The following is a 13,996-nucleotide window of genomic DNA, read 5'->3' as shown; positions in this document are numbered from 1 at the left end:
TATTTGAACTTGAGACCTGAGCTGAATTGCTGCAAAAAAGCTATCAACAAACATATCCTAAATGTATAGACACAGCAGATGGCCATCTGAAATATCATTCGATGTACTCACATAGCTGTTATTTCTGTGGATTTCCAAGCTTGTGTTTGAACCTGAGCTACAGACATAAATGGTTTAGTTAACAATTAGCAGCAAAAAGATACATTTTGTGTGTGTGTGTGTGTGTGTGTGTGTGTGTGTGTGTGTGTGTGTGTGTGTGTGTGTGTGTGTGTGTGTGTGTGTGTGTGTGTGTGTGTGTGTGTCTGTGTGTGTGTGTGTGTGTGTGTGTGTTTAAAGGCCCTGCATTCATGGTTGTTGTTCTGTGTATTATTTCCTTATGACAGTAATAAAAGAGTGGCCAGAGATGAAAGTCTGTAACCCAGTCACTTAAAAGCCTGGCCAGGAAGTGTAATACATAAAGTTGTTTTATTTATGTTATAGCCTTTGATGACCTCACAGAGACTTAGGTTTACATGAATTTACTGCATGTTAGAATAGTAATACCCCTCCAAGTGTTCATATCTGGCTTGTGTACTTCCTGTGTAATTGACTTCGAGCAATGTTTCACTTTCCTGTTGCATGAAAAAGTATTCTTGCTATAACTGATGTTGATTCGTTTTGTGGTGTCATACGAGTTGTATGAAAGTGAAATTATGTTGCATTAATTTTGCAGCAGGCTTTCTAACACACCTGTACTAAAAAAGTATTTGTATCCATCCAAATTAGACAGTAAATAAGCAGGTCAGTAAATTAGTTGGTCAGTCTTGCATATGAGCACAGAACAGAAAGTTGTAATAAATAAAACCTGTTTTTTGGACTGCAAAAATAACTGTTTTGAATACCAAAAAATCATACTTTATAATCTAATAAACCCAGTATCCAGTTTTTCAGTTATATTGTGGTTTTATATTATGGCTAAAAGTTAAGAACTCTTTTCCTGTATATAAAGTCTTGACTCCGCATCATTTTCATTTCTAAAGCAGATTATTTGTTGAAATTTTTATTGCAAGTGTAAAGGGAAAAATGATATTTTACTCAGTTTGACAATGTTTTATTTTGTTGTTTGTTTTGCTTTGTTTACAGTCTAAACATCCAAAGCCACAAAATTCCCAACTTGCTAAGCCAAAGGCTAATGATGGGCTGAAGGTTCGAGCTTCGGTGCGTGTGACTCGCTATCTGGAAACTTGGGGAGCACCAAAACCATTTGCCCAACTACAGCACCGAGACAGTTTGAGCAGTGATGCTTCGACTACCAGCGATACTTTAAAAGTGGTCTGTATGGCACTCCTGGCTTCCTGTTATATATTTTATTGCCAGAATTAGTTCTTTACCATGTGTAGTTTGTCACTGTTCAGTCCTTAAAGTAGCATTGTATTTATTTTATTTTACCTGTTAAAGGGTTAAATGTTATTGGCCACTTTAAAAGATATCCTGGCACAAGTTAATTGTAATTAGAATTTTTGAGTGGGTATGAAATTCCCATAATGAGACATGTGGACATGCCTCTATAAAGTATTTGTCAAAAGTTGAAACTGATTTGTTCATTTATGTGGGTTTTAGTGTGCTAGATGTGAATGTGTTTTCAGGGAACTGTATTTAATATCAAATATTTATCTTGTCATTTTGTGTCATTGTTGTCAGTACCAAGAAGTTTCTTATTTTTTCTCTAATTTCTGATTTATTAGCTTCTTGACGTAAACCAATATAAGCATGCATGCTTGATCGATCTAGTTGTAAAAAATTCCTAACTATAACACAATGAAGAAATTTGTGATTAGTGTACATCATGTATAGTTTTAATCAAAAGCAATTACATCTATAGCTCAGATGTAAATTTACATTTACTGGTGCTTTTCCCACTGTACTGTGGTGAGTAGAGTAACAGCACATGTCTGCTTGGTTGATATTTACAGTATAAAAAAAGAAATTTGGAACACAGCATAAGCACAAGAAACACACAACAGTAACACACACATTTATTGTGAGCATGTGATGTCTGTTCTACATTAAAATATCTATCCAACTGGTAAACATCATTCTGCTGGTATTTTTCAAGGTCTGTAGTCCCAGTATGCTCTCTCATGATTTTTTTTATTTTGAATGGTTAAGCCAGCATCTTTATGTCCCAGTTCAAAATGATCACTCCATTGCTGGGTGAATTGCAATATTTAACCATTAAGTGTAACAGTACACAAGCTATGATATTTCTCATGATTATTTGCTTTATTTCTAGATGACACTACAACAGTGCATTATAAGTATGCCATAGGAGGCATCTACACACACACTTATGCCAAGAATACTTTTTGCTCTTCAACCTTCCCTCCTTTACACACCACGTACAGCATCTATTACAGTGTTTTTTTGTCCTACATACGTTCAAGGCACACCCTCGGCATGCTGGTCTCTCTGAGGAAGCATCTTTTGCAGCCTGACTGGAGTATTGAAAAACATTGTGTAAACATTTTCAGGCAAACACCTTAAGTCATCTAGATTTAATTCCTTATCATGGCAGTGAGAAACATCTCATCTTATAGCATCTGTTTTCCCCCTCTTTATCGTTGACCAGCTTTGCCTCCTTTTATCCTCCACCACCACCTTTTCAACTCTCTTGATGCTATAGAGACTTACTTAGCCCTTGGCTCATCATTAGGTCAAGTCTATCCTCCATTAGCAATAAAATCACTGTAAAAGGAATGCTGCCTTGTAGTTCACTTTATCCCATACATTGTACAGAATTTGATATTCTTTCAAATCACAACCTCAAATAATTATCAAAGCCAATCTTTTGTTTGATTTGGTTCTGGTATCCCATGCATCTCCACACCTCATCTGGTGCCCACACATAAAATTAGTTTTTATCCCTTTCGATCATTTTTGTACCCCTTCACCCTTGGTTTCATTTCCTACAGTACCTGTGTCCAGAGGTCGTGGTGCCTGTTTATTTATCCCTTCTCTTGTGGTATAACCAGTTGAGATACTCTGGCACATTCATCTGTATCATTGCCCATTAAACCAGCCAAATATGTCCATTTATCATTATAAGCTCTCAGTTGCATTAAGTACAATATTTTAATTTGAACTCTGTTGCAGTGTAAATGTGTGTCTGAGATACTTATACTATCTTATACTTTTAAATTAATCTTTTTTTTTTTGACTCACTCGGCCAAACTGCAATATATTTAATATAGGAAGATTCCCAGAAGAACCCATAGTCTTGTTCATAGGTTCATAAGTAACTAGGCTAGCTGCCCCTGTGGACCATTTTAAGTCTCGTCAGTTTCCCTTTTTTGCTCAAAATAACCTATTTCATTTGGTTTTAGATTGGCCTTATCCATCTCATAGTCAATAATTATATAGTACCCCTAATAAGAATAACTGTGATCAAACCATAGATAATTTGAGTTGACCCATGCATGGGTAAAGCATTTTGGAGCTGCCTCTGTCCATTGTTAGTACAGGGTGCAGTTCTGGGCTAAATTTTTTGTTTCTCATCTATAGATATAAATTGCGCTTGAATATGGGCAGGGATGAACTTTGTTTTATGTGGACTGAGGAGTCTGTTCCACAGCAGTGGTATCCTCTACAAGATGCACCTGTCCTACAAACCATTCTGTTGACGTTGCATAAGAAGTTTAGATCCCTAGACTGAGTATTTCTGATGCCATTTGACTTGCTGATGTGCAGTAAATCCATCAGTACTGGATCAGAGGACACCTTGGATGCCAGACACAGGTCACCTCTTAGCAGTCTGTAGGATATTGAATGTAGTTACAAGACTTTGAGTCAGTCCATGTAGGACATGTTATTTAGACCTTGTATCCTTTTAGTAAGGTATATCTGTGGGTGTTCTAGTTGTTGCATGTGTCTGGACAGATACATGCCAAAAGAGGCATTATAGTCAATGATTGTCCTAATGAGGGCTGAGTAAAGCAGGACAATGACATCCATAGATCTAGACATAATTCCTTTGTTTATAAACTGTGCAGTATGGAAGGACTTTCTTAAAACAGACACGCGTTGGTCAAAAATTAGGTCACTGTCCACATTAGTTCCCAAATCCTCCAGCAACTGGGGTCTACTGTTAGTGGTGTATTGTCAATGTGGTAGTTCCCTGGGATAAATGTTTTCCTAAAGGATACATCATCGTCAACCACCTTTTTCCCATTTTTCTACATGGGGTTAGGGTGTTGTGTTAACTGTCACCATACCTCTTGATTCAATGCCATACTGCTGGCTTCTTCAACACTCATGCTTGACTGTTGCAGCTCTTCTCTCACACAGTCCATCCATCTCTTTGCTGGTGGATGCCCACGTTTCCTCTTCCCTTCTTCCTGTCTGTCCCAAATCTTCTTCACCAGATTGTCTTCTGCTTTTCTGCACATGTGCCCAAACCACTGTATTCTGCAATTGAAGCTACTTTAGCTTGTGCTTTTATGTCCTTGTTTTTTGTCTGTCCCACAGTGTGCATCTTGCCACCCTTCTCAGGCATTTCATTTCCATCACCTCTACCTTTCTCATCTGCTCTGCCTTTACTTCCCAGGTGTCTGTACAATACAGTAATACTGGCCACAACACTGTTTTGTACACCTTACTTTTCAGCTTCCTATAGGATACAGTAATGCATTTTTGGCATTTAGTTTGAGTCCATGATTTGGGGGCACCAGTTATTTGTCTGGGTCAAACCTTCCTGCAAAATGGCCAAGTCATCTGAGGATTTGATGACTGCTCATAGCTTGCAGTCATCTGCAAACTTAATAAGTGAGAACCCTTTGGTATTGGTTTTATTTCAACTAAGTAGATGCTAAACAGGAGGTGTCCCAGCACAGATCCTTGGGAGACTCAGTGGGTGACTGGTCCCTTTGCGGAGGTAACTTCTCCTACTTTGATTTGTGTCCTGTCTGAGAACCATTTGGCAATCCATTGGGTGACATAGATGTTTATTCCCAGTTTAATTAGCTTTTTCACTATGCCTGATTTGGGAATTCTGTCAAAAGCTTTGTCCAAGTTGAGGTATGCAGTGTGTAGCATTTTGTCTTCATCCATTGCTTTGGTGACCTTTTCAAAAAAAATCCATCAGGTTGAGTAATCATGACTTGCCCTTGTTTGATCTAAACTGAGACGGGTGCAGTGTATGGAATTTCCCTATGCCCTGATAAATTCATTGTATGATAAATCTTTCCATGGCTTTGCATATGAGGCTGGGCAGACTTATGGATCTATAATTGCCTGGGTCTGTGGATGGCCCTCCTTTATGTAGGTGAATGACTGTAACTGTTCTCCATTCACTTGGTTCAAAAATCTGTATGGAGACAGAGACTGAACATTGTTGTTAAGGAGGTGACTAAATAATGCTTCATGCTATTTAAACTGTATCCAGGCATATTGTCACTTTTAGGACATGGTCTTGTTTGGCTGCTGGAAGCAGGATGGATTCAGGTATATTTTGAGAGACAAATGGAGGGAAGAGAGGGGTAAAGGTAGAACTAAATTTGTTGGCCAGAAGGTTCACTATATTTTAAGCCTTTAGTGTAGGTACCATTGTTCATACTCAGTTCAGTGCATTGCTGCATTGTGCTTTTGGGATTACGGACATAACTAAACAAAATGCATGTGATTGTCCCGTCTCCATTTTTGCTCCGGCATAAAATAATGTGTACTACTCTTATTAATCTTTTACCCTAAAAAGTACGTAGCTACTCCAGCTCTGAAAGCTATTCAAATCCTGCTCACATCTTGTCAAATATATCCATATACTGTCCATAAGTAAAGTTATTTGTACGTGCACTCCTACTTTTTATCCATTTATAGCAGATTTCCATATTGATCTAGTCCATGGCTCTAATTAAAAGTCTGAAAGAAAGAATATACATTGTTTGTTAGATGCCTCTTCAAGTAGTACAGAGGTAACCAGTTGAGTCCCTCATGAGTCTGTGTTTGGTCTTCTGTTTGGTATCTACTTCCCTGATGTGAAACATGAACAATTGGACCTCTGGTTTATCAGATTTGCTAAGAATTGTAAACTGAGTGTAATTGTAAAACCACAAATATTTTGTATCACTTACCATACCATTAGAGATACTGAAACCTTTGTCTTCCTTTTTCTCGGTAAGTTGATTTGTACAGCTAGCAACAGAACCAGAGATCTGAACCTTCATCAGCTAATTAAGATGCACTGGAGAGAGAAATTTCACTCATTATCATCACCCCACCCCCTTTTTTCACTTTTTTTTCAATTTTCACTGCAAGTTAAGCAATGTGATTCATTGTGTTCCTTCAAATGTAACATGGAGAGCTGGATTGGTGCCCTCAAATTTACTTAAGGACTAACTGGCTTCACCCTCCTTTAGAAAGGTGCAAATAGTCACTGGACTAATTAGTCTTGTATATTCTGTAATCCTGTGAAATAAAATTGGTGATGGTGGGCACATCTGGTGAGTACCCTGTGATAACCTTAGGGAGAGTGAAGCACCCTTGTGCATCTTTATACAAGTATTTGAGTCTAAATATATTACCACAATTAATTCTATAAATTATTTCCAAAACTCAGAGGCAAAGTTTACCTCAGCAGATACCCCTCCACTTTTATCAAATGCCTTCTTCACATCCAGATGTGCTATTACTAATCCCGTCATCATTCATTTGTACAACTTTCATTGGAAGTCCTTTCTTATGTTATTACCCTCCCACAAGCCCATCTTGATCCTTTTCTTGTAACTTTGACATATATTTATCCAGTCACACTGCTATAGTACACATAAATAACTTGATAGTTGTGATTAAGAGTAGATACTGGTCTGTAGAGGGATAACACATGGATCTTTACATTCCTTTAACAAACTCAGTAAGACAGCTTTAAGTAAGAATTATTTATTTTGTAGTAAGAATTTCATTATATACCTCAGCCAGATAAGGGACCACTTAGTTTTATCTTCAGATTTCTGTGAGTAGACTATTATTGTCCGGAGATTTACACTGTGCTTGTCCTTTCATTACTTCCCAAATATCCTTGACACTCATTGGAGCAGTCAGCTTCTTTACTTAATCCTCTATTACTCTTGACATCCATGTGTTGCATAAGTACTCCCAGATGTCTTTCTCATATTCCTCCCTTGTAGTCTCTGCAATGGATAAACCTTCATAATAATCTCTAAATGTCTCAGCAGTCAGTACCAGATCTAATTAATAATCTCCCCACTTTGGATTATGACCTTGCAATAATTCTTTGCAGTCTTTGCTGTTGTATTTGTATTACTAGATACATAGGTATTATGAGTTTTGAAGCAAGGTACTTTACACAACTGTTTAGAAATCCTATTTCTTATATTAGATTTGTCTGTTTCTTGTCTAACCTCTTTAAAACCATGTGCATTTAACAAGGCTTCCAGTCTTTCTAGTTTAGCTTTTAGGGATGTGCTTCCTTGGATCACTGTTGCAGCATTCCAGTACTGATGGGTTATCTCACTAAGTTAATCTAATATCCATCTGACAAAGACTCTATACACTCTGATGTCCATTGTATGACCTCATCCTCATGGCTTAGGGATACATAACCAGATCTAGGAGTATAAGATCCTCAGACTATTTTGCCACCAGTCCAAATGCAGAATCTTCACATCTGTCAGTCTGCTCTTGGCATTGTTATTGCTGCTGACATTGCCTAGGCTTTCTCAGAGAAGTGGGTCTTCCTCCCCTCTAATGAGGTTCATTTCTTTCCAGCTCTATTACAGGATCTTTGCACCCAGGGCACCATAGATCTGGTGCCCCTTTTGGACCTAGGAAAAGGCTTTTACTCAAGACTCTTCCTAGTTCCCAGAAAAGAGGGCAGTTAGAGGTCCATTATGTAATTATCCCACCTCGACACCTTTCTGGAAGTGCCATCCTTCAGGATGCTCTCCCTACAAACTCTTCTTCCCTTTATCCTTCCACAAGCCTTTCTACTCATACCTCTGCATATCCTTATTCATCCCAATTGCATGAAATTCTGCAGCTTCTGTTCTTTTTCATTGCACTTTCAGTTTCCGGTCTACCCTTCAGTTTATCTACTGCTCCCAGAATTTTCACAAAATGTCTCACTCCAGCCATTGTCTTTTGTAGAACCCAGGAAATACAACTTTTTTCCATACTTCGATGAACAGCTTATCCAGGCCTCCTCCCAGGGCACTGTACAACTCCACCTCAATTTCATTGTCTCACTTCTGGAAAGACAGGGGTTTATCCTAAACCTCAAGAAGTCTTCTTTGACCCCTACCTAGGGCATGGTTGTCTTGGGTTGCAGACTGAATACCTGCTTGATGATAGCCTTTCTCCCACAGGAGAAAGTTCATTTCTTCTCTGTCTACTTCCAGTCCTTACTCCACTTGCATTCTACTTCTGCAAGAGAAGTTCTAAAAACTCTGGACTACATGACATCAACAGTACCTATGCTGCCATTTGACAGGTGTCATATTAGAAAGATCCAGTGCTGTCTGAAGTTTGGTTTCAGCACTGTCATCCACTGGACTTCCAAATCCCTCTCTTCCCTTTCTGAAGAAAGAGTTGCACTGCTGGATTTCACAGACTCAACTCAATCTGTTTCCACCCTTTCGCCCACCAACTTCCAACCAATATTTACAAATAGATGCATCAGATCTGACTTGGAGGGCACAGGGGATGGCCTCCTCACTACTTTGTGGCCAGTGGTTCCCCAAAGAGATAAAGGAAATGTGTTAATGTCAAAGAAATGAAGGCCCTTATTCAAATCCTTCAGGTGTCCCCACCTATGGAACCAGGGCCACTAAGGATTTTCATAGACAGTACCACATTCATGTGGTAGATCAACAAGCAGGGAGGAGACCAAACCCTACCAACTATGCAGGCTAGCTCTTCTGTCATGGGACCAAGCCATAAAGGTAAATTTGTCCTTACAGGATGTTTACATCAGAAGACTATGTTCTTGCAGATTCTATAAGCAGGTCCATGGAAGATCCTCATGAATAGTCTTCTTGGACACAATTCACAGATGGGGTACCCCTCAAATAAGATCTGTTTGTCTCCACCTAAAACAGGAAGCTCAGTCTGTTTTGCTCCTGAATTCCCTTTCCCCAGGAAATGTTGCTTGTGATTCCCTTTTAGCCCAGGCAACACTGAAATCCCCCTTCTTTTACATCTGGTCTGGGGCCATCACTACAAATTAACCACAATGGATATTACTCACAGCAAAGGGCTGTCTGCTTCAGTGCAACTTATAGACACTCAATCTGACACTGTGGATGATAGAATCCTAATCCCTTTCAGACACCAATTTTCTGAGGATATGCTGCTTCTGTTCCAGGAGGTGAGGAAAATCTACCAGTAGAAAATGTTTCCAAATAGAAAACATTTTCTACTTGGTGTCTTATGTAGCATGACTCCCCCTTTCAGGTGGGAGTTCTTACAATTTTATCCTAGTTTTGTGACTTACTCAATACTGGACTAGATATTCTTCTTGAAGGTACACTTACTCTCTCTCTCTGTCCACATGCTATTAAATATCCACTTCTACTCCAGGATTGAGGTTAAATTGTTTCTAAGAGGCATCCTTCACTTGCATCAAAAACTCACATTATCATCATTTTAACCAGCAGACTCTTTCCTAAAATTCTGTAGCTGGAAAACATTTTTGATGATTACCACAAGGGTCTCAGAGCTTCAAGCCTTTATGGACCTCCATCACGTCCTTATCTTCTGTAAAAATAGGGTTTCATTAATGGTAAGCCCCTCTTTCAAGCCTAACGTGTTAAGAAAATTGTCACTCAATAGGCTATACATTTGGCTACCATCTTACTCTACCCATAAAACAGGAATGGAAGATTCCTCCACTCTCTCGATGTGCACTGACAACTAAGATTCTAACTTAATAAGACAAAAATATATCAGGAAAATGGACCAGCTCTTTGTTTCCTTTCAGGAAGGCAAACTTCACCAGATCCATCCTCTTAGAATTGGTAGATAGCTCCCTTGTCTCTGGTCCATCTGCTCTATACATCTTTTTAATACTGCAACAGTGATCCAAGGAAGAACAGAGTACAGTTGGTTAAGAACTTACCATAACAGTACATGTCCTACTGATCAGTGTTGCAGTATTGGATCCCTTCCTCCTCCCTTCTTCTGTTGACCGTTAGTACTCCACAGAGCTTTGTCATCACTTATCTCCTCAAGGTCATGCATAGGGCTGCTATTTATTCAACCTCCTTTGCTGCTACCACCTGCTGCTCAGTGCTACTGATGAGATCATAAACGTTTTAGCCCCTAACAGGAAAAAAAAGGCTTGACCTTAAACTTCATTCATGTTTCCTGTAAAAATAGACCTCATTTTTGACTGAAAAGTAAAAAATAATCTCTTTTGTTGTTCCTGTCTTATTTATTTTGCCAGGCATCCAAAGTAAAGAGCGGATTTGGTTATTTAATGCAAAACACATGAACCTCACCAGTGTATGATAAAATTTCCTTCCTGCTATCAGTAGGTCTGGCAAAAATATTCTGTTTACTGTCTCATTTTCAATATTGTTTGCCTAAGTTAATGCATGGCACTTGCTTTTCCTATATACGTATACTCACACATATACACACACACACACACCACTCAGGCTGTCCCGTCTTCTTTCTGTGAGACTCTAGAGCCTTCTGGTCCTGTTTACTTACATTTCTAACTTTGCTTGCTTTTCCAGTGCCTTATTCTTTTGCTGTAATGTCAGAATATTATCCAAAAGATCCTTCAGCATTTCATCAGCTTCAGTGTCTCTTGCACTTTCTCTATAAAATCATCTAGCTTGTTGTTAAACTTTTGGATTTCAACCAGGATTTACTCTAACAATGCCTTTGTGGAGTCAATGGATCCACTTATACCCTAAATTTTACCAAGGGTTACAGCTTCCTTCTCTCCATTCACCATCTAGTTGCCTAAAGCTGTTGTTATTTTGTTAACTTTTAACTTCATAACTTTTTTTCAGTCTGTTATATCATGAATTCCTAACAAACATTTACTTTGAAACCTTTATGTTAACTTCTAATAGAATTAGGGTTAATTTTAACTAGTATAAACTAACTTGATTTAGGAGCAACAGGGAGTAATAGTTGCTTCTCTTGGCACCATTGGCACCAGTCTCCATGAATACCACACTTAAATATTTTTATTACTCATTTTTGTCTTTTGTCTTTTCAGCTTTTTCCCGGTTAGGGGTCGCCACAGTGGAACTCCGGTCCACTAATGACTGGCAGTAGATTTTTATGGTGCCGAGTTGTCAGCCCAATGCCCATTCATGCATGTCTTACGCAGGCCACTCGACCGCGGGGAGAACATGCAGACTCCACACAGAAGGCAGTCCAGCCGAGAATCGAACAGGAGAACCTCTTGCTGTGAGGTAACAACGTTACTGCTGTACCACCGTGTCTTAAAATATTTTTATTACTCATCAGTAAGGGTATTTCTGGGTATGTTCCTGGGAAAGGACTTCTGAACATTTAAGTGTATTTTAGTTTTATGGTTGATTTAATGTAAAACTCTCCCTCTCTACATTCCCAAGTGCTGTAGAATAAAAAAGCACAATGACAGGATTCAAAACTTAAAACTTTTCATAAAATTAAGCTATTGTTTTCTTTTGTTTTATTGTATGTCATTGCTTGTACATGCAAGTCAGTTTGCATCTGCTTGTACATCATCACTAAAAATGTCATGTTTCAGTAACAAATCGTAATCTCTTTATCTGAAGAGGCATTAGCCATATTTTTACAGATGCTTTACTGGATTGTCACAGCTCTCTTTAATGTGCAACATTTTGGAAGTTAACATAGTTAAACATGCTTTAAAATATTTTTATAACCAGTCTGTTTCAGAAAAAATAGATATCAGTTTCATATACTTGTTTGTAGCTAGAAAGTGGTTCAAATCCATCATTAGTCTCACACATCCAGCATCACCATATAATTGCTTGAGTAAATGATACATCTGTAAATAAAAAGCATGAGATAAGAACTAAAATAATTAATTTTAAGTACTTATTTAGCGAATTCCTAACATGGAGGTATTAACTGGAAATCAGAAAGTGAGAAAATTAAAGAGTATTTAAAGTACTTTTAGGGTAAAAATCATGTCTTCTGTAAGTGTTGCTTTCTAGACTAGATGGTAATCTAGCCAGAGACTAACGTGTTTTGTTGTTGCATTGCAGATGAAGGTTCCAGTTTTGCTGTGTTTTTACAGTAAAAGGACCAGGTCATCTGTCTTTTGGCAGAAGGTAGTTGCCTGGTCTTTCTGAGTTGGGAAGCTGTCTAGAAGAGCTCAAAGTGTAGTCTTACTGGCTAGAGCACTTAGGAGTTAGATTTCAGTTTCTTTTCTTTTGCTATAAATTAAGTGCATATGCTGTGCCGTGGTGGCTGGCAGTGCCCCGAACAGACACAACTGATTGAACAATAAAATTTACCTATATAACTACTATTAGGACTGTTACATGTTACTTAGTGAGGCGTTCTGTGGGTTAAGCTTATTTGCATTTGTAAAAACACTAATACCATATCTTAGCACTAACTCTGGTCCCTAACCCTACCTTACCTTAGGAAAACTCTGTATAACACAGTCCTCAGACCATAATAGCTTACCCTAATGCAGGTCCAGACAACATGGATATATAATTTCCAAATGTCTCTGTAGCCATCTTGGTAGATATGGGCATTCTGAGGCAATGTAGCAATTGTTTCATGTTCAAAAACAACCTTTTAATCCTTAAAGAAACAAACACAGTATGTGACAGATGAACATACACAGTTTCCTTGGAGGCAAAAATCTCGCTTACAAACAATGTTGCCAAGAACAAGCAAATTACACCCACCACACAGTGCCCATGACACACACAGATCATCTTATGCTGAAGCACTAAAATGCAATCATCCCAAACCTCAAAAATTTCCTAGGGCTGCAAACAGCAGCATCTATTCTCAGCAATCTGTAAAGCACACACCAAAAGCAACACCAAACACCACACATATGCCTACATCCAATGGAGTCCCAAGCAAACACTTTACCCATGACTCTTGTCATAGGGGACTCCATTATACTGCACACAGTTGCCCCACTCAGTAGACTGGACAAGGAGAAGGTAATGGTTATTTGTTTGTCTGGAGCCAACCTCTGCCAGGTTACACAAGCACTCAAGTCACTGCACCACATGTACCAGTATGATTATATCATAGTCCATGTGGGTGCAAATGATGTGAGATATACCTCACTGGACTGTATGAAGAGAGACATTATGGATCTCTCTGAATACGTGTTTCAGACAGGTATGAGCTATGTTTTATTTATTCTCACTCCCTTAATTCCCCCACATCATACTTAGCCTATGTCTGAAACCAATATATTCTACAAATCATGCAGAACATAATAAGAAAAGCATTGAGCAGCATTCTACCTTCACCAAGGATGATGCCACAGTATGACACAAAATTATTGACTTTTGACCACTGGATTAAATTCTAGTCTCCTTCCAGGGATATTCAATATTTGTCAGCATGGGCTGACATGGTTAATAGACCATATTGCTTTGCCAAGGATAGCCAGCACCTGTCCCCCTCTGAGCTGCCAAATATTGGCTAAAACTTTGTCCATCTCTTTAAAGCCATTTCTAGCAATGCCAAATTGGCAAAACTACCATCTTAACAAATAAAGCTCAAGTGAAGATGAAGGTGTTACTGCTCAGTGCTAGGAACCTTAACAAAAAACTCTATAACCTACAAGCTCTCTACTCTCTGGAGAATATAGACATCTGAACCATTACCAAGACATTGTTTAAAGCCACAGAAAGTACTTTGGCAGTGCAAGGCTTCAGTGCCTTCCACACATTTAGACCATCAACCATGCAGACAGGGACTAAAAGTGGAGGTGTTTCAATCTACCTTAGCAACCAATATACAGCTAGATTGGTTAAACAGGATGATGCCCTGGAGT

The 13,996-nt window shown here is 38.7% G+C and overlaps 1 protein-coding gene across 2 annotated transcripts in view; it reads left to right on the top strand.

Annotated features, from left to right (window-relative positions):
* The window catches only part of ADCY7 (adenylate cyclase 7), a 2,777,509-nt gene that overhangs the window by 2,358,340 nt on the left and 405,173 nt on the right, over positions 1 to 13,996 (top strand). For both annotated transcript variants that reach the window (XM_044081980.1, XM_044081981.1), the window contains one exon: positions 1,123 to 1,311. In XM_044081980.1, the coding sequence (XP_043937915.1) occupies positions 1,123 to 1,311 (189 nt within the window). The remainder of the gene's footprint in view (positions 1 to 1,122; positions 1,312 to 13,996) is intronic.

Source organism: Protopterus annectens, chromosome 8.part1, assembly GCF_019279795.1.
Source record: "Protopterus annectens isolate FY-2018-M chromosome 8.part1, PAN1.0, whole genome shotgun sequence".
NCBI classification, from domain to species: domain Eukaryota; kingdom Metazoa; phylum Chordata; order Ceratodontiformes; family Protopteridae; genus Protopterus; species Protopterus annectens.
This window is presented reverse-complemented; position numbering and strand designations above follow the sequence as displayed.